This window comes from Telmatherina bonti, assembly GCF_933228915.1.
Source record: "Telmatherina bonti genome assembly, chromosome: 18".
Taxonomy (NCBI): domain Eukaryota; kingdom Metazoa; phylum Chordata; class Actinopteri; order Atheriniformes; family Telmatherinidae; genus Telmatherina; species Telmatherina bonti.
Genome location: NC_136616.1, coordinates 25077501 through 25101326, shown reverse-complemented (window position 1 = coordinate 25101326; position 23826 = coordinate 25077501). Strand labels below are relative to the sequence as shown.

At 38.1% G+C, this 23826-nt stretch overlaps 2 protein-coding genes across 2 annotated transcripts in view; both read left to right on the top strand.

Annotated features, from left to right (window-relative positions):
- The window catches only part of haus6 (HAUS augmin-like complex, subunit 6), a 7411-nt gene extending 1847 nt beyond the window's left edge, over nt 1-5564 (top strand). Inside the window, exons 5-16 of the mRNA XM_079257545.1 lie at nt 1-111; nt 1070-1132; nt 1222-1279; nt 1456-1629; nt 1866-2062; nt 2206-2335; nt 2419-2521; nt 2607-2670; nt 3657-3825; nt 3910-4002; nt 4111-4246; nt 4357-5564. The exon at nt 1-111 is cut by the window's left edge and continues 34 nt beyond it. Coding sequence (XP_079113671.1) covers nt 1-111; nt 1070-1132; nt 1222-1279; nt 1456-1629; nt 1866-2062; nt 2206-2335; nt 2419-2521; nt 2607-2670; nt 3657-3825; nt 3910-4002; nt 4111-4246; nt 4357-5039 — 1981 coding nt within the window. The 3' untranslated portion in view covers nt 5040-5564. The remainder of the gene's footprint in view (nt 112-1069; nt 1133-1221; nt 1280-1455; nt 1630-1865; nt 2063-2205; nt 2336-2418; nt 2522-2606; nt 2671-3656; nt 3826-3909; nt 4003-4110; nt 4247-4356) is intronic.
- A 1696-nt stretch (nt 5565-7260) lies between these two features.
- dennd4c (DENN/MADD domain containing 4C) overlaps nt 7261-23826 on the top strand; it is a 47614-nt gene continuing 31048 nt past the window's right edge. Inside the window, exon 1 of the mRNA XM_079257908.1 lies at nt 7261-7452. The gene's annotated coding sequence lies outside the window, so the exon portion shown is untranslated. The remainder of the gene's footprint in view (nt 7453-23826) is intronic.

Here is a 23826-nt window from a genome sequence, read left to right as displayed (position 1 = left end):
AGCCTCCACCTTGGACATGACAGTTAAACGATTCAATCTTGTTCGTACAAGGTTTTTGAGAGCTGCAGTTGATCAGGATTGTTTTCTTCAAGCGTATCAGAGACGAGCTCAGTAAGTCCTTTATTGTCCATTATGTCCATTGGGTTTCTCTGCCAATGAGGTGGCAGAGGTTGTTTTGCCAGCATTTGTCTGTCTGTCTTTCTGACATAAAAGAAACACCAACATAGCCAAGACACTTGAATTATCAGTTTATCTAGGAATGTAATGGTATATACATATGAAAATTAATGTAAGACAATAAAGAGTAGAAATCACGATATGGGTTTAAATGAGCTGCTTGTCGGATGTCTGCACTCTGAGTGCTTTTCTGGTTTATAGTGTATTGACAGACGGGCAATCACTACTGAAGCATTCTATTTGAGCATCTTCTTTCCACTCACAGGTTGTGGGAAATACATTTTCTCTCTCTTAAATCTGTCATCAAGAAAAACATATTGACACTTGTGGTAAATAAAAGATTTTGTGATCATAACTTTTCATTTTTTCTAGATTTAGTTTACAATCAGTCTTAAATCTAATTATCTAGATTTATTGATTAGAATATTTTCTTTCATGTTCTGTCTGTGTTTCTAATATTGCACTGGCTTTTTGTTTCCAACCTCACCTGTTTCAAATGAATTAATTAAGTTCATGAGGTTGTTTAGTACTTGCTGGAGATAACGATCATTAACCCCAGTTTAACACCAGACATTTTTCTTTGTCATTGTAGACAAGAGGAGGAGATTTGACACATTTTGTAAATTGTGAAGAAATAGTTTGCAACCAGATATAAAAAGAAGAATCTTACATTTTGATTGATTGAAAATAACAGCCTGGCTTTTTCAATTATGACAAGATGGTATACATACTTTTTAAGCAAATGCTTATAGAGTGCATTTAAGCATAAAATTTCTATAGAATTTTGTTTTGTGGTACTTGAAAAATCATTTTTACTTTACCTTTCTAAATGTATTGAAGAGGTTGTGTTTTTTTTTTTTTCCTCTTTAAACTTATTTTCCCTTTTGTACAGACATCGTGTGACGTCTATGAGGGACATCAAAACAGATGGTGCCAAGTATGATGAGCTTCTTAAGTATGTGCAACTTTTTCGTCCCACTGTATTTTGGATTTGAGTTCTTCGTCTTGACAAAAGTTGAACAAAATGCAATGATCTACTTGCAGGTGTCACACCAATGACTTTGCTCAGGATGAAGCTTCTCTTGCCGAGAAGACCAAAAAGGTATGTTTTACAATATTTTTAACTTAAAATGCATGATGTACACACTGATCTTTTTTCTTTTCTTTTAAATTTCGCTGTACCTTCGCCCTCATTTGACGTTTAATAGAAAACACTTTTTAAATTTTACAGTATACATTATTTTTTTGTTGAATTTGTTTTATGTTTGATATCCAAAGGTGCGGTCCTTGTGGTCAGACATTGAAAGAATGCTGTCAACAATCAAAGATGAGCAGAGTTCAGTGGAAAGTGTTTTGAAAGGTGACGTAGATCAACATGTCCTGGATGGGACGGATCGAGTACTCAAAATCCCTTCCTGTTTGTTGGAGAGAATTGAGCAACTCCCACATCAGGTGAGAATAATGAAAGTCATAAGTCCAGGCTTATTTCCACAGTAAAATCGTCACTTTGCTTTTGCCCAAGACTATGAGGAAAGACTTTCCCCCCCCAGATGTAAAAATCTGCAGTAAAGACAAAACACATTTTGAGAAGTTGTTTTTGTAATCTTTCTTGCAAGTACAGAGATGAGGAATCTCACTGGTCTTTTATTTTTGTGTGTGTGTGTGTGTGTGTGCAAATGTTTTTTCAGTTAACCACTGGAAATGTGTATGAAGCTGGCCAACTGAACCTCCTCTGTGTGATTGAGCTGATGAACCAGGCGTTGCAGCTCCTTAAGGAGCAACGCTGTCAGGTCCCCCCTACCTCTGAGTCCCGCCTTCGTCCTCAGCCCCTGCAGGAGAAGACTCAGCAGATGGCTCGTGTGTTGCAGGACCTCCACTTCATCATGTATATTAAAATATTTAATATAACAAACAGTACTTGCTTTGTAGGGTGCATTTCTGCTCTGAACTTATTTTATGTGTATGTGTTTATGCTACTATAGCAATATCGGATGTCAGTGTTATTGATCAAGGCTGTCATCCCTCCAGGCAGAAGATTTCCAAGGAGGAGATTCCTGAAATCAGGAGTACAATTAGAGAGCTGGAGGATAAGTGGGATGAGAGATGGATGGATATTCTGAAAGGCACTCCCCTCGCCTCTTTCCTTAATGAAGATCCTGTGAGTGTTCCCTGTAATTTCTTTCACTGCATTTTCCCAACCATTAACTGTAGAGTGACCCTGTTTCATGTGATTGTTTTTAGGCTCTTGACTTCCTCTCACCAATGGCTCCACTGTCTTTTGAACCAGCTGCTGAGGCTGCATACAAAAATAGCATCTTCTCTCAGTATTCTGCCAAGCTTCCAGGTGAGTAGACTTAGATTTTGTTACAATCTGTACTTGAATATTCACTTTTTGTTCATACTTGACTGTTAACCATTTTGGCTTTCAGAAGAGATACCAGCAGAGAGGGATTCAGAGGAAGTAGTCAACCATGGTGACTCAAGCCTAAAAAGGTACAGTCTCTTCGAAACAGCATCTGAGGGGCGGGTGGGTTGTTTTTGTTGTGACTTCTGGTGGGAGGCAGATACTTGGACAGCCCTGAGCAGTGCTCTGTCCATCACTGACCCTCCCTAGAGCATCCCTGCTTTCTGATGACCGTGGCGAATTGAGAGAAATCGTCACGGACAGATACGGAGCAGACATTTTTAAAACAAAAGTTAATCATTTATCAATGCAACTATGTTATGTTTTACAGCTAAGTATTAATCAGTTCCCACTTTATTGCATCAAACTGAAAATACCAATTAACTCTTTAGTTGCCAAAAATGTCCTTTAACGGCTTTCTGAATCCAAAGATGTTCTTTGCACTTTTGTAGTTTGTGTATATTGAAAGCTGATTTGGCGAGTGGGTCTTGGCAGCAGACTAGAGAATGAGGTGGGGCTGGATATTGGAAGGGGCTGGATGTCCAACCCTGCCCTCTCAACATTTTGATTGGATTAACCCTGACCCTAACCCCAACCACGCCCATTTGACATCCAACTCTGCCCCATACCCAGACCCACCCTATTCTCCAGGCTGCAGCCGGGGGTTATTGGATTTGGGGGGGGGGGGTCAAAATCTCCCTAAAATGCACTCTTGGAGCACACCCCAAGTTCCAAACATGCACACCAGGCCAAATCAGCCCTCCGCATCTGCAGTCCCAGAACTTAACATTACATGGGTCCTGGACGATGAGCCAAAACATCTGCAGCGTGGGGCCCTCTGCTGCAGCGATGGCTGGCAGCCAATGGGTTAACTCACCCTCATCTTTTCAGTCTAATTAACAGCAGGTGCAGTGTGAGTAAGCTTGGGATTAGTGATGTACCTAAAAACAGGCTGTTAGTGGCCACATGAATTTTCTTGAATTTTTGTTTTAACTGAACTACAGAAAATAGAGCATTTCACCAAGTAAAGTGGTAAATAACTAAGTACTTTTTTTTTTTTTTTTTAATGTAACAGTTCTTGTCCTGCAAAACTTAAAGCGTGTCAAAGTCCAGTTGTCTCAGTTGAACCACAAACGAATACATCTCCTGACTGGCTATTTGAGACGCCGCCTTCTCCTCCCCGAAAGACTCTAACTGCCCCCGCAAATAAGGCTGGAGCTGCGTTTCAGACAACCTCCAATGTGGTTAGTCATAAATCACTGGATTCACTCAATATGTTGAGGTTTGGTCCAAGTGTTCCTCAATAATTAATGTAGTTTTTATATTAGGCCAGCGTGAGGAAGACGAGCCATCGGAAGGGGACTCCTGTGAGGACCAAGACTCAGATTTTAGACTTGGAATATGATAACCTTGCTGATCAGGTATATTTTTTGTTTCTGTGGGGGGGGGGGGTTGAAATCAGATGATAAATAGCAAATCAGAGAAGATGTGTGTGTGTGTGTGTGTGTGTGTGTGTGTGTGCTTCTTAGTTTGCAGATGCTATAACTGCAACCACACCTTCAGAGGCCCAAGTTAAAGGTTTGGATTTGGAGTGTCTTCTCAACATTCTTCAGCGAGATCCTTTCTCCACAAGAAAACAGCTGCCTCGAACACCTGAAAGCTTGAGTGAGTTTGAATTCATTTTTAACTTGAATCTAACTGTATTTTTGTTTTACATCGAGCCACTGACATGTTTTTAATGAGATTGGTTTTTCTCATTCCTTATTTTTCTTCAGTTATGGATGTGAAAAGCTCCTGGCGAAAAGCAATCGAAGAGGATGAAGCTAAAAAATTGTCAGCTCAGTCAGCTGAGGGGAAAAATAGTTTAACTGGGCAAGTTTGTCAGCCCCAGAATGTTACCATGAGCCCTGATACTCACACCCATACTTTCCCCTTTACTACTCCTTCTGTCATGAGCCAAGACAGACCCTCTGTCTGCCAGCAGGGGGTCTTACTCAGGTCCACTCTATTCTGGGACACATTCAACACAGAAGCCCTCGACAGCCCAAGTGGCACTGGGAGCAGTGCCGTCCAGTTCAGCCTCGACCATGAGACCCTCCCTGAAATGGCAAGCTGTGATAGTCTGATCCTTGATGATGAAGCTGTGGATATGAGGAGTGAAGAGGATGCAGAGATGGACGTCCCTTTGCAGTCACCTTTATCTGCACGTCATCTGGGTCAGAAACAAGTGAGCAATGGTGGCACTTTGGAAAGTGCAAGGGCAACTGAAAGCCTTCTGTCAGATTTCAAGGCCTCTGCTCTGGACTCGCGAATGGAACCTGCAGCGTCGGTGGAAAACGCAGACAAGGTGTTTTCATTGGATCTTAATTCACTAGACATGCCTTCACCCCCAAAGAAACAGGAGTACACCCTCCCCAAACTAATCACATTCTCCCCTATAGATGACATGAAGTGTTAGTGACAGCTATTCATCCTTTACTGTCTTATTTTTGTGTAAATTTGAGCTTGTAATAAATGCGTGTATATAGCTGTAAAATAAATGTTGCTTTTAAGCTAATACTGAATTATGAGTTGCTGTAATAAAATAAATGTATTTCTAAAAGACTTGAAATAAAGATTAAATATACTTTGCAGACAGTTTTGAGTTTCAAATAAATTGCACTTGTGGAAGTTGGTGTGCCACTAGCCATTTTTGACTACTGACAATATTGGACAATGGTGTAGTGAAATCCAGTATATAAATTACAGCTTTTGTCAAATTTTTTTTTTTTTTTTTTAAATCTCAATTTGATACTTTTTATTGCTTGCTTGGACTACTGTAATGCTGTTTTTTGAATTGTTAAATGAACTGGCACAAACTTGCATATCAGACCCGCTTGAACTGTAATGTGCCATTGAAGTCAGGTCTGCAAATCGGCTTGTTCAGTACAATATTTTAACGTTCTTCCTTTTTCTAATTTCTTCATTTTGACCCGTAACTGCTCTTACTGTACTTAAGTCTTAGTGTATTTTAGATAAATTGTATTTTTTTCCCCAAGCCTTTTAATGTCTTTCTGGTTGTGTATGTTTCAACAGGTACAGCATACTAGCAACCATGTGTTTTAACATGTCCTATATAAATAAAGTGGATTGGAACACTATTTTGAAAGTGCAATCATTTGTTTGAAAAAAAGGGTCTAAGTTGGGAAAATGTGATGTGAGCATGTCGCATTCTCTAGTTCACTGCTTCTCAAATGGGAGTACTTCAAGGCATTCCAGGGGGTACGTGAAATAAAAAGTTATTTAAAACATCCTTAAAATATCAATTTAATGTAATTCATTTATTCCAATAAATGTAAGTGTACATTCATAAACTGACTTTTTACATTTAGATTTACACCATTTTATTCCTCCAAAATCCCAGATGCCAACATGAATTGAACCCCACTGTCGCCTTGACAACAAAAAACAATGGAGTCCTGGTTGAAGTGTATAGTAGAGATGTACAAAACACAAAGTTTAAAAGGCCAAACACAAATGATCAAATGCTGTGTTTTTTGTTTTTTTCTGAACCAAAAGTACTTTGCACTGGTTAGGGTGGCTGAAAAAATATTTTACAAGGGGTACTGTGTTGCAAAAAGGTTGAGAATTGTTGCTCTAGTTACTGTAATGATTTGCTAAAAGTGTCCTACAAATTTTGTGAGTAAATTCTGACACCTGTTTCGCCTGTGAGTTTTCTCCTAAAAGATTGGGGGCGTCAGAAACTACAGAACACACAATTAAAATGCAGTCATTGCAGCAGTAAAAAGAAGAGAACACCGGAAGTTGAGGCTTTTCCACCTGTAAAAGGCATTTTGCATTTCCTCGTGCCCCTACTCTACCAGATTGTGGAATTATATTTGTATTTTGATCTCTTCCTGTATTGAACCAAGTTTTTCCCTTTGCTTTGAACATATATTGTTTGGTTTCAGTAACTACCCACCTGAGAAAAACAAACAATTCTATATCATTAATCTTATTATATACTTTACAAAATGGCATATTCACAAATGTCGACATACTAATCAAAAGCCCCCTTTCTCTATTTCTAATAATGAGGTCAAACAATATATTAATTCTATCAAGTATTCCACTAACACGAAAGCCATTGAGACTATTGATTTGTGCACACTTTTTTTTGTGTATTTATGTGACTATTAGTATTTATGTCATAGCTGCTCCTAAGAAATTATAACCCCTGGCGTATGTATTGTTCAGTTTTGTGCTGCTCTGCTTTACACTGCATACTTGTATGATAAAGAAAAAAAAGGCATTTCCTGAATATTACTTCCCCACCGATTTACAAAATGTTCGCACGTATCATCCCTGACAAAAAAACGAAAGATTTATGTGGAATAACTATCAAATAAATAACACCATCAATTATAAGGCACGTGTGTTATTTATTAGGATTTTTTAGGTTTAATGTAAGCGTACGTCACAGTTCTTTCTTTTACTTTGAAAAGGTTTTCCGGAAGCTGCTATGTTAATATGTGCTAGCTTGCTGCCCGCTGGTTGTGTCGTTTTCAGCGGGGACTGACTGTAGCCGCTCCTCTGCTCTGGGCGGTTCCAGCCTGAAAGAGACCTTTAGAAAGAAAGCTCACCAACAGAACTATCAGCGCAGACACAAACATGGCGCCTACCTCCACCGACAACTTCAGTTGACTCAAAGTGTGGCGAACAAGTGGCCTGCAAAGTTTTTCTAGGAGTCAACTCGGAAGTGGCTTTTCTCCTCGCGCCGTTCTGGTTTATCCTGTTTTTTTTTTTTTGGCAACATTACGGAATTTGTTGAGCGGTAAAATAGCAAGTTGCCTACATGTCAACATTGTGTCGCGCTGCGGTGTAAACAGCTGGTAAGTACTCGTGTTATCTCACATGGTAGATAAGACTAAAGGAAGTTACTTGTAGACATTAGAAATAATGGGTGCAGTATTTTAGCGATGATTTGAGAGCTGCATGTGACTGTGGTGGCAAACCGAAAAGAGACGTTTATGCGTTTGCACTTTTCAACGCGTTGTTATCGAGCCACGTATCGCTGCTCAAGCTGATCACCGGAGGAAATTCCCTTTGTTAGGCTGTGTCTACGGTCATGTTTGCTTCCTGCATCGAAGTTGACCTAGTTATAGTTCAGATGCAACAGTTGGGAATAAAACACCCCGGTTTCTCCTCCTTCCTCCTTCCTCCTCCTCCTGCTCCTCTCGGGCCCGTCTTGACGCCAGATAATCAGAGTGCTCTCCTGTAGCCTGCCTGACCTGTGGCAGGTGTTTGCTGGGCACACACATAGTGGAGTTACTGATGAAGTTTAAAGAAATAGTTGGATAATACAGTTTATGTGAGGGAAGTGTTGCTCTTGAAGCCATTCAGAACTGCGCTCGCTATAAGGAACTGTTAACCTGACCTCCCTTTCTGCGTGCAGTTTGCTTTTTATCCAGGTACTTGAGTCATTACTTACTCAGCATGTACTGCAGCACTTAAAACAAATGCTGCAATGTTTATGTGCACAAGCCATGTCGGAAATAAATAAATAAACATGATGACATGATTATATAAGATATAGGGATGACAGACTACTGCTTAAAAGGTTGGGATTTTTTTTTTAATTGTTTTTTTTTTTTTAAACTTTATTTTAGGGCTGTGTGACTGAGATGAGGGCGGAATCCAGTGCCAAGGTGCTCATATATCTATGCCTCAGCACTTGACTGATTGCCAGTCAGCACCAGTCTATGCTCCAAATGCAAGAGAGCACTCCCTGTTTCATCTCATAGTTTTGGTGATTCATGGCATGTTTGTGGTTTTCCTGTTATGACAGCTATGGCACAAGTTGCAGCTGAACAAAGCTAAAAATGGCACTTTCTCATGCAATGTACAAAATAAAAAGTCTTTTAATTCTCAGTTTGGTGCTTTGTCCACCTGAGATGTGCTGCAGGAATAACAGGATAGTGGAGGTTTGTGGAGTGTGAAAAATGTCGGAAATTGCTCTGGCAGAATTCGCAGAGCAGTTGCCACGTGGAAACGCAGCAGTAAATTCTCTCCTGACCTTGGTTTGGCCTGACAGGAGCTGGAAGAGGGGGAGTTGATGAGGTTTTTTTTTTTGTTTTTTTTTTTCCCCTCCAACTCACTGCTACAGGTTTCAGGTATAAAGTGGGTCATGGCTGCTCTGTGGGTTTTGTGTACATTAAACCTGCACTTTGTCACTACCACCAGTTGTCCAATGGCTTTGTCAGGTGACTAAGGACATAGAATGGATAGGTTAAGGGAGGAGTAAGACTTGGTTGACATGCTCCATAGTTGGCTGGATAAAAGTCAAATAGGATTTTGAAGGGTGTGAGAGAAGCTAGTGTTTATTCTAGATTTAATGAAGTGACTCATATTTTGGTATACATACATTCACAACCTTTTCAAAGTCAAGTAAATTACATTTTTTATTTAATTATGTATCAAACTGCCTTCTACTCACATTGAGTAATATTATTTCAGGTGATTTTATCTATGTATAACTGAGAGATCTCAGGTATTCTTTGTCAAAAAAAAAGAGAGAAAATGTTTGCACAAAATTGTAAGGAAATCATGTTTGAATTTGAATTTTGCCTATGAGAAACTTGCATGCAGACACCACTAAGCTGCTTGCTGCACCAGTAGCGTAACAGATTTTGGTTTAGATAGTGGGATTGTTTTGGGTGGCATTTCCCTCATCGCATTACCAAGTTTTATCATTATTGGAGGCAGTCGGTGACAGTGCTTGCCCTCAAAGTAGGTTTCATTATAGGTTACGGTACTTTGAGAATTTGTGTGAAGAGGGATGGAATAGGCTTAAGAATAGCTCCCAGGATGTTGAGACTGTATATAGTTCTCCCATGTGGTGTGGAGATCCTTGTATTGTTAAATTGTTAGAATGTCTTTTTTGTTTATTCTACAGTCATTCAGTCCAATAAAAAATACAAAACAATGGTCAAGAACAGAGTAAGCTGCTTGGCATAGACAGAGAAAATATTCTTTGGTATAAGTTTTTTTTTGTTGTTGTTCAACCCGCGATTGTATTTCTCTCACAAATGTGATGCAATTTAAAAGGGTAGGAAACAGACTATTCTATTGTACACGCAGAGCATACTGATAATGCAGTGTGTGTAAACTAGTGGGAAGTACTGAGTTTTTAAGACAAATTGGCTTTTTTTCTTTCTTTTTTTTTTTTTTTAATGAGAATCTGTTTGAGACAGAAATGACAAGTTATTTCCTGAAGCCTTGCATTTTTGTTTGTAAGGTACAAAGGCCAAAAAATTGTCAAGGTGGATGTGCCTTTGAACCAGCAGCAGGGGTGGTCATCAAGCCAAGTCATGGGACGTGCGTAAAGGAGAGCCAACATGGCTGAAAAAACAATGCTAGACACGGATCATGTTTAGGCCTATCGCAATAAGTCAATTAATCACACAATTAGAAAAAAATGTGTGCAATAAGTTTGCTGGACTCAATCATTTTCATTTGTCTTTCTTTTCTTGACTGCCACATTTGTTTTAAGACAATATTAACTAAACACGGCAACACGTGTTGCCAAGTTTCCATCTGCACATCAACTGCAGTTTTCCCAGCTGGGGAAAAAAAGATCTTAACAAACAGACTAGCTCCATCTTCCCGACAGTCCACAATCACTAGGGTGTTTAAATGTCAGATTAAATACAAACGGGACAGTGCAACATGGTGTGCACTCAGACAGCCTGGTTAGTAAAGTGATGCCGCCCTTTAATATTGTTAAAATGGCGACATTTTGAAAAATGTTGCAAACATTTCACAGCCAGTATGAATTGCCTGGATGAACATACATGTAACAAACGGCAATTTTGCAAACTTACAATGACATGAAAAATTACATACGGAAGGTGATCAGACATTAAATTTTACCATTCCACCTCTGGTCAAGTCCCAACATGTCCTCTTATGACCAAAGACTATGTAACTGTAATACATAATATTTAGAGACCATATGTTCCAGATAACCACGTTGCCAAAACCCAAGGAGTAATCCAGATCGGTTTTAGCAGACTAGATGAGCATAAACAAGTGTGCACATCGAGCTAAGTGTTCTTTAGAAATTAAAAGTATGTTGATCTTTGAAAGGATGTACTTGTATTACGATGGCATTATTGTTGTTTTAGTTAAATTGGTCTCAAAATGACAACAATAATCATTTAGCGCAATATTATCGTTTATCGCAATAATTTTTGAGACAATTAATTGCATGGCAAAATTTGTTGCTGTGACAGGCCTAATCATGTTTACATGACACTAGAAAAATAGAAATGGTATTAATCCAACCAAAACTGACTTTTAAAAGACACATGCACATTTGTCTAATCAGTCTTATCAAATCAGCCTCCTAAGACACTCAGGTAATGCAGTTGGAGACTGATTCACTCCTGTGTGTGTGTGTCTGTGTGTGTGTGTGTGTGTGTGTGTGTGTGTGTGTATAAACTCAACCAGTTTGACAAAAGATTGCTGAAGTACTCCACACATGCTCAAAAGTTCTATGCACATGTGTGTTTTTGCAAAAATGCTGTGCCATCATAAAATTCAGATTTTATTACTGCAGCATCATCTGACAAAAATAACCATTTAGTTTAACTTAAAGACATCCGTGTAGTGAATTTGGCTATACTTACAGAATGGCCTAAATTTTTTTTTTCTCACACGTCTTTACTTTAAAGTTCAGGTTTGACAGCAGTTTTTTTGGTAATGGTTGCTGCTTGGCCATTTGCCATCACTGTGAAGCAAGGACTGTCTTTGCATGACTAAATTGGCCTCTGCTGATTTAAAAAAGAACAGAATAATTTAACCTAATTAAACCCTTTCTACAAGTACAAATCATCTAAAGCATAATTGGGTCATCATCTGGTTTAACAAATGTTGCTTTAGTACGACTAGTCAGCCAGCATTTTTCCAAGAAGATGAAATGCGTGTTGAGTGTCTGACTTAATCACATTATTGTATACCCAAGAAGTCAGGTCAATCTGAAATATTTTTTTATGTAGTACTTTCAAAAAGGGTCTTAATATTAATGTCCAAGAGAGCCACATCAGCACTACACAGTATAGTGTATTTTGCATACTTCACCAATCATGTACCATGGTTCGTTGACCAGCTTTAGTCACACAAACTTTTTTTGACCAGTGCTGGTTCAGGGCAAACAATGGAGCCAGTTCTGAGTTGATTAGTTTGTGTCTTAACATCAGCAGTCTGTAAAAACTATGCAACATCAGTGTTTCAAACACTGATTGGTGTTTATGAACTGCACTGTAAACAGGGTTTATACATGCTCTTCCAGCAATATCTGTTGGCAGCTTGTGATTAAAAAATGCCCAGTCATGTTTAAAAATGTAGCTGTGTAAACCGTTTATGAGTTCACCTTAAAATAGCAAATGTGGTTTGCAAACATGGCTAACAATATTAAACTGTTAGAATAGCTGAAAACTTAAGAGCATGTCTTCCACTGCTATTTTGGTTTCACAGTCATGTTAAAACTTGGTTTCTTGACTGTTGTATTAACATGACTGGAGATATTTAAGAATGATAAACAATATCTATTTTTAAAAGTCACAGCATTTCAGCCAGTCTGCTTGGTTGTCTCAGTTTCGGACATAAGCAAAGCTTTTCTCTGGACCAGCAGAGTGCTGTTGCTATTGTGGCAACAGTTTTTGGGCTTGAACCAGTGGAAGTCAGGGAAGTCAGTAGAACTGGTTCTCAACTAGCACTGAAGGTGCTGCAGTTAAAAAAAAAAACAAACAAAAAAAAAACACAAAGTCCTTTATCTGAGTTGCTATTTGACTGCTGAGAACAGGTGTAGCTGCCCCTATAAAGTACAGTTTCAGATAGAAGCTTTTATCATGACTCCAAGGCCCTTTTAAATGTAAATGCAGGCTTCTCTTTGACCAGCTCAATAGATCCTTTGGTCTGAAAGTGAAATTTGGTGATTCTCTTTCCTTAGAATTGGAGAACCAAGTTGGCAGCACCTTATTCACATTTGACTAGTTTGCACATGCTACCTGTGTTGTTTGGTCTGGGTGAAAATGGATTTCATTGTTCCTAATGTTACTTATGCGGGCAAAGTGCTCAGTTTTTGTGAGGAGACATGTTGCATGCATGTTAACTTGACAGTTATCAGTGCTACACAATAATTTTCCGTTGTCTGCAAACTGACATGTTTTGTCAATGTGTCATTGTCCCTGAGCTGAAAAACTTCCATACCTTTAGTATGGAAGAGCATTTGCTTTAATCTAAACTGTGATGTCCTGAAGTAATTGCCAGTAATTCAGCAGCATCTTATGCGGACCTGTTTAGTACACTTGATTTTGTATGAAGTATTGTCTTTTACTGCCTTTACTGTTTCTAATCGATTTTAAACAAGAGAAATGTGATGGTTTGATATTACTTTCTAAACTCTGTTTGGTGAGCAAATGTATAACTGAAACAGTTCAGTGTATTTTTATTAAACAACCTGTTTCCGTGTCTTTGGACATATTAACTCCAAACAGTTGTCTAGCCAAAGATCAAAAGCATGCATCTTGTGATCCAGCCAGAACCCCTGTCAGGTAACCTACTTTTATTCCTCTGGCCTTCGCAGTAATGTGTCACTACTTTTCAGTCAGTGCACTTGTGCCTGAGTTGGTTATGTGTTTTGCCAGTAAGGCTAATGAGTTTGCCCTCTTTCCACTCTTCTCAAAGTGGAAAGAATGCTGTCTGTTCGTGGGGCTGTCACGCTCCAAGAGGGAGGCAGTCTTGTGACGTTTCTGCTGAGCCTAGCTTCACTTTTCTGAGCTGCTGATCATGGTCTAATCTATCCAAGTTGTTTCTTTAATTCATAGTTTTATTTCACCCAAACTTTAACACTGAGTATATTTAGAATATTAATAGCCATCTTAGTTTAGTCTTTGTCATGTTTTAGGAAGCATAGCGTGCTAGCTGCTGTTGGTTGAGGAACGATAGATGCTTTTCACAAAAAATACTGGAAGCATATTTCTCCGTCTCTTCAGCAAACTTGCCTCTTAAATGGTTTGCTTGCATAGTGTATCTTTAGGCTTGGAGTGATCCAGATGGACAGTAGAAAAGTTTATCTTGTAAAGAAATGTGCCACTTTTCCCCCTACCAATTGCCTGTAAACACAGCACTTGGCTTTGTTGCCATCTTTGCATATGGTGGACTTGGAAAGATTTGTAGAGATAGAGAACGTACTGGAGGGAAATGGAAAATTTGAATGAGTAGTGAATGTTATTCATAGAGCTAAAAAAAAAAAAAAAAAAAAAAAAAAAAGCTTTGAAGTCTGTTGATCAGTGGTACTTTTTGTTACATTTTAAAGCCTGAAAATATATGAATAGTAATTCAGTTAGAAAGTCCAGGAGACAAACGACTCTAAACAAGTTGTGCCTGAATAATCAACAGCCTGTAGCAACAAAAACTAGATGCCCGTTTTAAGAAGCTTGTTCACAGCCACTATTGTGTACTTAATGAAATTGGATTTCATGTGTGAATATGTGTTTTAAAACAACTGCTTGGGTCAAAACTGAGAAATGGAGTACACAACAAGCCTTTTGCTTTGTTTCGGCTCTGCAGAGAGAAGTAGGTGTTATAGGAATATGGATCTGATAGTGCCAGTATATTACATAAGCTTATCTAGACAAATAAACAGATAGTGAATATTTCACCTCTTTTGCACCAAGGCAAACAGATTCTGAAAACTGAGCTTATAAACTGTACTTGGGAGTCTTTTTATTTTATGCTTTTCAGTCTGAAAGTTGGTGGGGTTCATTCAATGGAGCTAAGTTGTCTCATCACAACTCACTGATATAAATTAGCAAAGTATTTATAGACTACCGTTCATTTGCACATCTGCTCTAGCTTTCACCATATGAATTCAGTCAGACAGCAACTCAGCTGGCTTTCCTTTCTAAACCCTCTAACCCGCATTACACCCAGAAAGAGCTTCAAGCCTTTTCTGGGGTCATCGTCTGTTCAGATTGAGGCTTTGTCACCTCATTGGCACCTTGTACTCAGTCTGGCTTCCATCGCTGACAGCTTACTGTGATGACAGGTGGCAGGGAGGGCCACTTTGTTATTCAGATCCCCTGAAATCCACAGCCACAAAGTGCCACTTGAAGAAGGCACTTTGTGCAGCAGAGGCTAACACAGAATTGCTCAGACTGAGAAAGTAGTGGTTCAAAGGCTTTTGCAGCTGGAATAAGATGACGTTTTTTGTCAAAGACGATGCTCCTGATATTCAAAGCATGATTTTAAGTGGACCTGATTATTTGGGATGGGAAATCTAGTGGAAAAAATCGAGATTTTGTTGAGGACAACAGCAAAAAACTTGGTGGTTTTATTGTTAGTCTTCTTCTGGTGCTTTTGGACGGTTGTCAACAACGTTATAATGGCGCATTTCCACTTCCAATTAGTATCATAATGCTGAAGTGAACTGCAAATTTAACACAGCCCTCCAGTGGATGAACTGATTTAGCAACCATAGACGCATGGAAGTATGAGGGTGGGGACATATGACCATCTTTAAAACCGGCGTCTCCATTTACATACGTAGGGGAGTGTAAATGGGCCTTCACTCACAGGACCATCCACTTCCTGGTTTAATTACTGTACTTCATACTTCGACCAGTCTCGCTATCTTTCTCCGTCTGTCTTTTGCAGCATTCAGGAAACATAAAAATTTGTATTTCAGCTGCTGTTTCAGGAAAGCTGTGAGTGGATGTGCATGGCAGGCCTCCTGCACAAATAACTGAGGCAGACACAGCCCTGTCTGTTGTTTAGCATTGCATTCACACTTGTACATGCACACACTCACAGAGGCAGGCTCTTTCACCCTTGGGGAGGGAGCGTCCAGGCTCTTTTGTGTAAATGGGATGAGATCATTGTGGGGCAAACCATGGGTGGATGGAGTAAGGGGTTCCACGTTGTCTACAAAAATAGAGATACAGTTTTTGTGGTTGTTTATCTCTTCTATAGAAGTCTTTTTAATTTGTCTGAATTAAGATTGAGGTATGTGAAACAAAGGAGAGAACCAGGTGGTTTCTTTAAGTGTAATCAAAAAGCACAAGTAGTTGAAGAGAAGAACTTCCCCAGTTTCATTAATGGCATCTTGAGAGTTTCCTTCAGGGGTTGTTGGGTTGACACGATCAGCATAAGAATGTTTTCAAGCAGGTTAGCACCAGCACTGCTGCAAAGGAGCAAAACCTTCTAGTGAGGAAAAATCTGATGTGCAGATTGGCTGAGTTTGGGCTTTACGGATGAAAAAGTTCTTGATTCCTCAGTGGATTTCTTATGTAACTTTCTTTGGCAATTACTGGGGTTGTCACAGTACTAAAATACTCAATACCGATGCTAAGGATGGTGCTCAACACTCAATACTATTTTGATACAGCAGAGGGAGGAAAAATAACTTAATTTCTTTGATTTTTGTGGATCTATGTTGGAACACCATAATCATAACATCACCACCCATACAGTGAAAAATATTCAATATACAAATAGAAATGAACATTTTAATATAAATACATTAATTTAAAATTCTATGTGCATCTACAATCTTCTCAAACCACTATACTTTAAAAAATACAAAATGAAAAAGAACTTTAACCAATACTCGGTGTATTTGTTAAGACAGGGGTCCTTTACTACATAATGCTTGAGAACAAATCAAGTAAATAAAAAGATAGTTAAGATGAAGAAATCTTATTAAAAGGGGGGAAAAGTCCACATATCAGAAAGGAAACTGTTCCTTTAAAATGTACAGTCCTTTTAAGCTTTTGTGTATCTGGTGATTTGGTGTCTATATTTCCATTGTTGCTGGCAGGGTGGGGTTGTGTTTGTGGTTTTCTAGGTCTAACTGTTGGTCCTCTTCTCTCAGTTTCAGCCTGGGACATGAAGAGATAAATAACGATTGGCAGATAAGAACAACTGAGTTACATAAGTCTGGTCGCATGGCTATATCACCCTAATCATGGATGCTAGGCATGACATTCAACTTTATTTGATGTTTTGAGCCAAAAAAACACACAGCAAAAACAAAAAACTAATCCTAACCCTCAGCTGCTCAAAGTTTCAATCATAATACAAATATATAGAAATATTTCTTCTGCCTACGAGGGGATAATAGAGTTTCTGTACCCACTGAAAATCTGCCTGACCTTGAAAGCGTGAAAGCGCTATGATGCATTTGAGTTTTACACAACTTAGAATTTTTATTTTTAAGATACTGTATGGATGTGTATTTGCAATAGCTGACGACATACCCTGCCATTGTTTGTAAGATGTTGAGGCTGAGTCCAAGGGTGATTGAATGGTGTTGCTGGCTTTGTTTTTGTTCAGCCAAGTAAAAAGTGCATTGCAGCAATTTCCATGAGACTGAATAAAAACATACATTCAGACTTTGACAGCAGCCTGCTTGTATTTAAAATATTTGTTTAGATGGAAAAGGCAAATTTGGTCCAAACAATTGGGGTAGGAGTCTTGTGAAACAACACCTATATGTGTCAGGGTCAAATCGACAAAGGAGCCTAATGAGCAAATTATTTCAGCTGCTGGGGCGATAATTCAATATTCTGTTTGATCAGAGATTAGAAGGAGGTAATTATCAGTTAACCATCTCTTAATGTCAGTCAAGCAGCTGATAAAATGTGACGATTATAAAAGCTTAAACAAGCAGTACAACTGAATATCATTAGTATAGATTTGAATAAACTGGTTTTATTATCTGTGAGGAGGAGATGATTTATAGCAAGTAGTGGTCCCAGAACAGGACCCTGGAGAGTTCTACCTAGATTAGTAATTCCTGATATAATCTGATTTATAAACTCCCCACCATGTTATCAATTTTATTAATATGTTATGATCAACCGTTTAAGGCTAAAGTAAAGTCTAGCAATGGATAGACCTGCAAACTCTCCAGAGTCCACAACAATCCTAACATCTTCAGACAGTTCAGTGCATCGTAGAAAGACCAGCCTGAAATGTATCATAAATGTTATATTGCCTGCAATGGGCTGGCGAGCTGTCCAGGGTGTACCCTGCCTTTTGTCCAGAGACTGCTGAGATAGAGACTCCAGCTTCCCCACGACCCTTCATTGGATTAAGCAGTTAGGATAATGAATGGATGATTGTTATATTGCAACAAAAAAAAGTATTAGGTTCACCACCCTAAACTATGTGAGGCAAAAAAATACCCTCTAAAGTTAACCAATACAGAAACAGTTACAACAATCTGCAACCTCGTTATAGGTAGTATTGTGATTGACAAATTTTTTAAACCTTTCTAGATTTGATAAAAAGAGCTAACAAAGGCTTGATGGCTTGTTGTGACCCTGTATTTTGAGTGGAGCCCACACAAAGAGTGTGACACTTGATCATTAGGGCTCAGGAGTAACAGAGAAACTGGTTTTCAAATGGGAAGGGAGGGGCAGAACACAACCTTTAGAGGCATGGCCTCAAGTTACAACAGACTTTAATTTAGTGGAAATGTAATGACCTATTTCTTCTACCCCCCACCCCCCTTCTTTTTTAAAGAACAATTTAAGATTCAAATTAGTCCTGAGCTTTTCTGCCTTACAAAGGCAGAAAACTCTTAAAGTAAAGCTTATATTTAAAGAATACCTTTTTAAGTCTTTCTCTGTCCATTTATGTCCACTAATCCTAGTTTTAGAGGTCAATAAAATGAGCCATATCTGCCATTTTATTTGTGTAAATCTAAAACCAAAACTAAGTATGTTTCAATGACCTTGGAGTTTTACTGCACACAACAGATAGTATGTCTGCAGGACTAAGGGTACCCTTGGAGATCGGTTTTCTGAGCTAGAGTAACAGTAGTCGCAGCTCAGGGCCGAGCAGCTTGGCATTGTTTATGTACCGTGAGTTTGCTGTGAGAGATATTCATATGTTTGTGGGGTGTCTTGTGGAGATGGATGGGACTTTTAAACAGTTTTAAATGTTTTCCTGGGCGCACTTGGTGTTTGTGGGCTTTTGGCTTCAGTGTTTAGGTAGACTTCATGACCTTTTGCCCCTGATGATGGTAAATTATTGGTATGTTTGTCCTCAATATGACAAATATCAGCAATACAATACTTATCGAATAACCCTCCATCTTGTACAGTGAAACTTAAATATGTGAAACCGTTTAATTGCTGTTTGTGATAGCCACACATCTGAAATAAATGTCATTGTTTGCTACCTCTTCCATCATTTACTTTGAATGGGAATTAGTTTTTGATATTGAAATTGATTGCACCCACTAATTTCATAACATTTCAGCCAGTTCATTAACAACATGTCAAAAAGGACGATTGTACTAAATAAAAGAACATGCTATGGCATTAGTCTCAGTTGTAAGGAGAATGATAATGTGTTAATATTTTATTCAAAATGTTTGTTGTTAAATTGTCTAAGGAAACATTTGACGAGGAGAATTAAAATCCCATTCTTGACCTAACAGATTCATTGGTTGCCCAGGATAATGTTGTTTTTGTGTTTTTTTTGTTGTCATTTCTTTTAAATCAACATTTGTTTCTACTCGACAGTGACTCTGTGAAAGTGTGTTCATGCTTTCAGAAAGCTGTATATACAACCCTTTCTTTACAACATTACCATTCCACAGGACATGAAAGTTGGTTCAAAATTTGCATGTTGTTCAGCATCAGGGCTGTGTGTAACTATAGATTTCTGTCATCATTTCAGTCTTGTCTAATAAGAACTCAAAATAATTTCAGAATATATCCAACATCCATTTTCGGATTCAGCTGTGGATTTTTCTGCAACCATAACTAATGTTACACACTTATAAAAGAACAGAGTCCACAGCCACTGTTTCCAGGCAGGGCTAATGATGAAGTGGCATAAAAAAATCACAGCAAAAAGCACGTTAAAAGGTCAGTCACACAGGTACTATCATATAATTGGTGGAAGAGGAATGGGGCTGCATGGCTTGTGAATGGACAGAAGTTTGACTTTATTGGTATAGATCAACTCGATTTGGTCCAGCAAGGGCCCTTAGTCCAGCAGGTTTTCCATGCATCCTTGCTCCAACACAGCTGACTCAAATGAATAAGTCTTTATGCAGAACCTGATAGGCTGTCGGTTCCATTTGTGTGCTTGTTTTGGTTCTGCACTGAAGTAGTGCCCTAATGCATAAGGTCGTGGTTTGTGTGCTGTATGTTTGCTTGTCTGTTACCAAGATTAAGCTAAAATATTCAAGTTAAATTGCTTAAAAAAAACAAAACAAAAAAAACTCCACCATTTTAAATAAAATCATGTATGATCTGACTCACTTTGTTGAAAATAGTCAAATAGCACATTGAGTTGGGTTCTTGCACTGTTCTCTTCCAGTAGGTTTTAATGCCACAGTAAACATAGATGTATAGATTTAGCATTTGAATAAGGATACAATGACTGCTCAGCTACACAGAAGTGTGTGTATGTTTTTTTTGTTTTTTTTTTTTTAGTTTGCTTTCAATTTATAGTTTTAAATTGTCTAAGGGAGTTTAAATTTGTATCTAAATCTGGGCATGAAATTATTTCAATTCATTAGAAAAACAAATAAGTGATGTCAGAAATGGGAGTAATGTAATGCGTGTAGCTGCCAACCTGTGGTTTGGTTGTGAAGAGGGATTAATGCAGCCACAAATACTGGAAGATTATACCATCACCTTTTAAACCACCATTATAAATTTACTTCCCAGGCTTTGATTTAGGCGCATTTAGTATTGTTCATTTTAGAGAGAGTATAGTATGGGCTTTGAATAGGGTTTGAGCAGCAAGCAGTTGCCATGGATACAATGCAGTGAATCTCTTCAGTGCAAAAAGTCTTATTTCTCTCTGTAAATCATAGTTGTGCATAATCTTTCATTAAGAGTTGAATCCAGTCAAAACTAGCACAAGGTGTGAGGGACAAGATTTTTCATTGTGCTTTTATAAAAAAAAAAAAAAAAAAAAAAAAAGAGAGAGAGAGAGAGACGAGAAATCTGGAAACGTTTACAAGAACAATAAAGATCCAAGTTTTAGGGACATTTTTTCAGAGTAAGTGTCCAGTAAAAAGAGAAAATAATGAGTTCAGCTAAAATCCTCACCAGAGGCAGATTACAGACAGCTGGAACAGTATTTTTTCACAGTGTCATCATGTTTATTCGGTTCAGTGATGCACATGCATTGTTTTTTTCTGTTAGTGGAAAGCTTATCTTTCATTTTCCCTAGTTTTTTATTTATTTTTTTTAGAAAGAAAGAGAAAGAAAGAAAATCATTTAATTTAATCTGCTTTTGTATGAAAATTGTGTTTTTTATGTTAAAGAAGTTTGTTGACGCAGTTTCACTTTTAAATGATCTGTGTTCCTGCTATTGAACTGAGAAAAATGGGCTTAATTCTGGGCAAATATCCATCTACAATTCTTGAAAAGTGCCTGTAATACAAAACAGGCTTTCAAAGAAATCAAATTTGGCAAACACACAAAAGCAAAATGTTGAGTGTTTTGACCAAAAGCCATTTATCATTCATACAGTAGTGGACAAGAAAAACTTTATATCTAAATCACATGCTGCTGTTGTTTCAGTATGTTATCTGTTAGCTTGAGTGCCCAAAATCTAAAACAAATCATGCTTTATTCTTTTCGTGTGTGCGTGCGTGCAAGCTGTAGTTTCTTTTTCTGTATTGCTGTAGCAGAAGAATTTTCCTTTCAGGCTGTCGGGTCTTTCTGCTTCTTGCCACCTCAGCAGCACAAGTACAACATGTACACCAGCCAGTAGATGTTACCTTGCAGCCTTGTCTTCTTTGCAAAAAACTCCAGTTGCACCATTGACTGATATTAAGAATTCCTGTATTGTGGCTCTGATCCCAGTCCTGCATAAACCAGAAGACAATGAATCCCAGGTGGCTTGCTTTTACAAACTGACTCACCTTTGGAAAAATTACTTTATGTTGTTGCAAACTCTTCGAAGATTACGTACTTGCTTTAAGTTGCTCTTTTTTAAGTTATGATTGTTCTGAGATCTGGTTTGAGGAGTCAAATGTTTTCTTTTCTCTGCATGCATTCACAATTTCCTTTGGGATTAATAAAGTATCTATCTATATATGCAGAATACAATTGATCAGCATTGTTTAAACAGTATTTATTAGCTATGTTTTAAAACAATGCTTACCAGGAAGTTATTAGTTCTGATGATTCATTGTAAAGTCAGAGCAATGTTGGACAAAAATATAACAGGAAATGTTACATTTTTTGTCATTCAGTTTTCCATCATATCTGCTTTTTTTCCTTTTAATTAATGAAGCTAAAAACTAGAAAAAAAAACCAAGTTTAAAATATTTAGGATAGTGTGTCAAGTGTTAATAAAAACAGAATGCAGTGACTGATCTCATTAACCAAAATTTTATTCATGGGCATTGAAAACACATTAAATATTTAAATTAAGACATTTTACTATTTCATTGAAGATATGAAGCTCATCTCGAACTTGATGGCAACCACACATCTCATTTACCACTGTGTAGCATCACCTCTGCTTTAGCAGGAATCTGTAGATGCCTGAGAATTTAAGTAACTTGCTGCTGAAGGCTTTGGAAAGGAATGTAAAACTGCTACAGACTCTATCACTGATGATGATATGTTTTGTAAATGTTGGAATATTCAAAGCCTTGACAATTTTATATTGAGAAATATTTCTTTAAGATTTTTACACAATTTATAGATCACTGAATCTCTGCTCTCCTTTGCACGCAAGAGTCTCAACTTCTTTAGGGTGCTCTTTCTTATAGCCAGTCGTGTTTACAAACTGTTGTTAATTAGCCAAATTAATTGCTAAACTTCTTTGAAGCTGTTTCGTTCCTACTTTTCAAACCTTTTGTTCCCCCTACTTCCTTCCATACCATCCCAAATAGGTTCAGTTCAAGATGAACAGTTTTTAAGAAATGTAAAATTGTAAAACATAATTGCCTTAAACTTTATTTTAAATGTTCTACTTTGATTCATGAAATTTGACGACACTTCACTCAGCAGCTTCCCTTTTTCTGACAATTTGCTGTCGAGCGCAGTGCGGAAAGTCAGTATTCATCCTTGGTCCAATTAATATCAAACAAGTCCTGAGTATTTATTTGTTTTGGCTTTTATTTGCATTGATGGAAACAAAACTCCCATGTGCACACAAATCTTTAATAATGGTGCTGCTTTTGGAGTTGCAATAGTGAGCTTAGCTAATATTTCAACACATTTACCAACCATAAGATCTTACATGGAAGCTCTAAAAGTGACAACAACTCATGTACAACAAAAAAAAACGATAGGACTAATGGATTTTTACCTCTGCTGGAGAATCTGTACCTTATTCTGTATCCTGCTGCAAGTTTGCTGACATCTGCTATCCAGTGACAAATGACAGTTAACCCAAATTTATCACCAAATCGTGATCAGGAACTGTGTTTCACGACAGCATATGCGGTACAGTGTTTTGTCATCCTCTCGTGTAATTTCCCGACTTACCCATGTGCTTTGTAGTCATAGCTCCAATTTTATGAACTGTTGAGGATTAACATGTTCCCTCTGGTTATTCTTTTTACTAGATCACCCACTTCTTAACTCTTTTTGAACATGTTAAATAGCTGTCTAAATCAGTAATACTGATCACACAAGCAGCTGGGGTTTCTGCTTTTGTTCTTCTCGGAACAATCTCTTTAATTTTCCAAGAAAGTACATTGAAGAGAAATCGATTTAAATGTTGGGTACGTAAAGGCTAGAGGCACTACAGCTGCTCTAACCATGAAAGCCCGTATCATCTTTCATATTTTAATTATTCAAGTCACATGTGAGACTGTATTGTAAGTGCTGCATGGTCTTATGTCTGTTTGATTTACAGTGGCATTTCTGAGCATTCCTCCAAACTCGGTTGCTCTCCCATGGCGTTCTGAAACCACCAGAGCTATAAGTCTCGTCTTTAAGAAGCACTGCTGTGGTATACAATGTCAAGAGTGTTGTCAGACTCTTCTTTACTGCTTCTGTTTCCCCAGTTTGTTTGCTTCGTTGTGATGCAAGAGTCTTCTTGGATCTTTTTACTGCCCTGGTCTCAGTATTATGCAGCCTTCTACGTATGCTTGGATGTGAAGTCTGTCCCGCTGTCTCAGAGTGAAATGTGAGAGCTTTGCTTTCAATGTTCAGTGTGCTCCTTGGCAGTAGCTTTAACACAGCGTATTGCGAAAGTTTGTACAC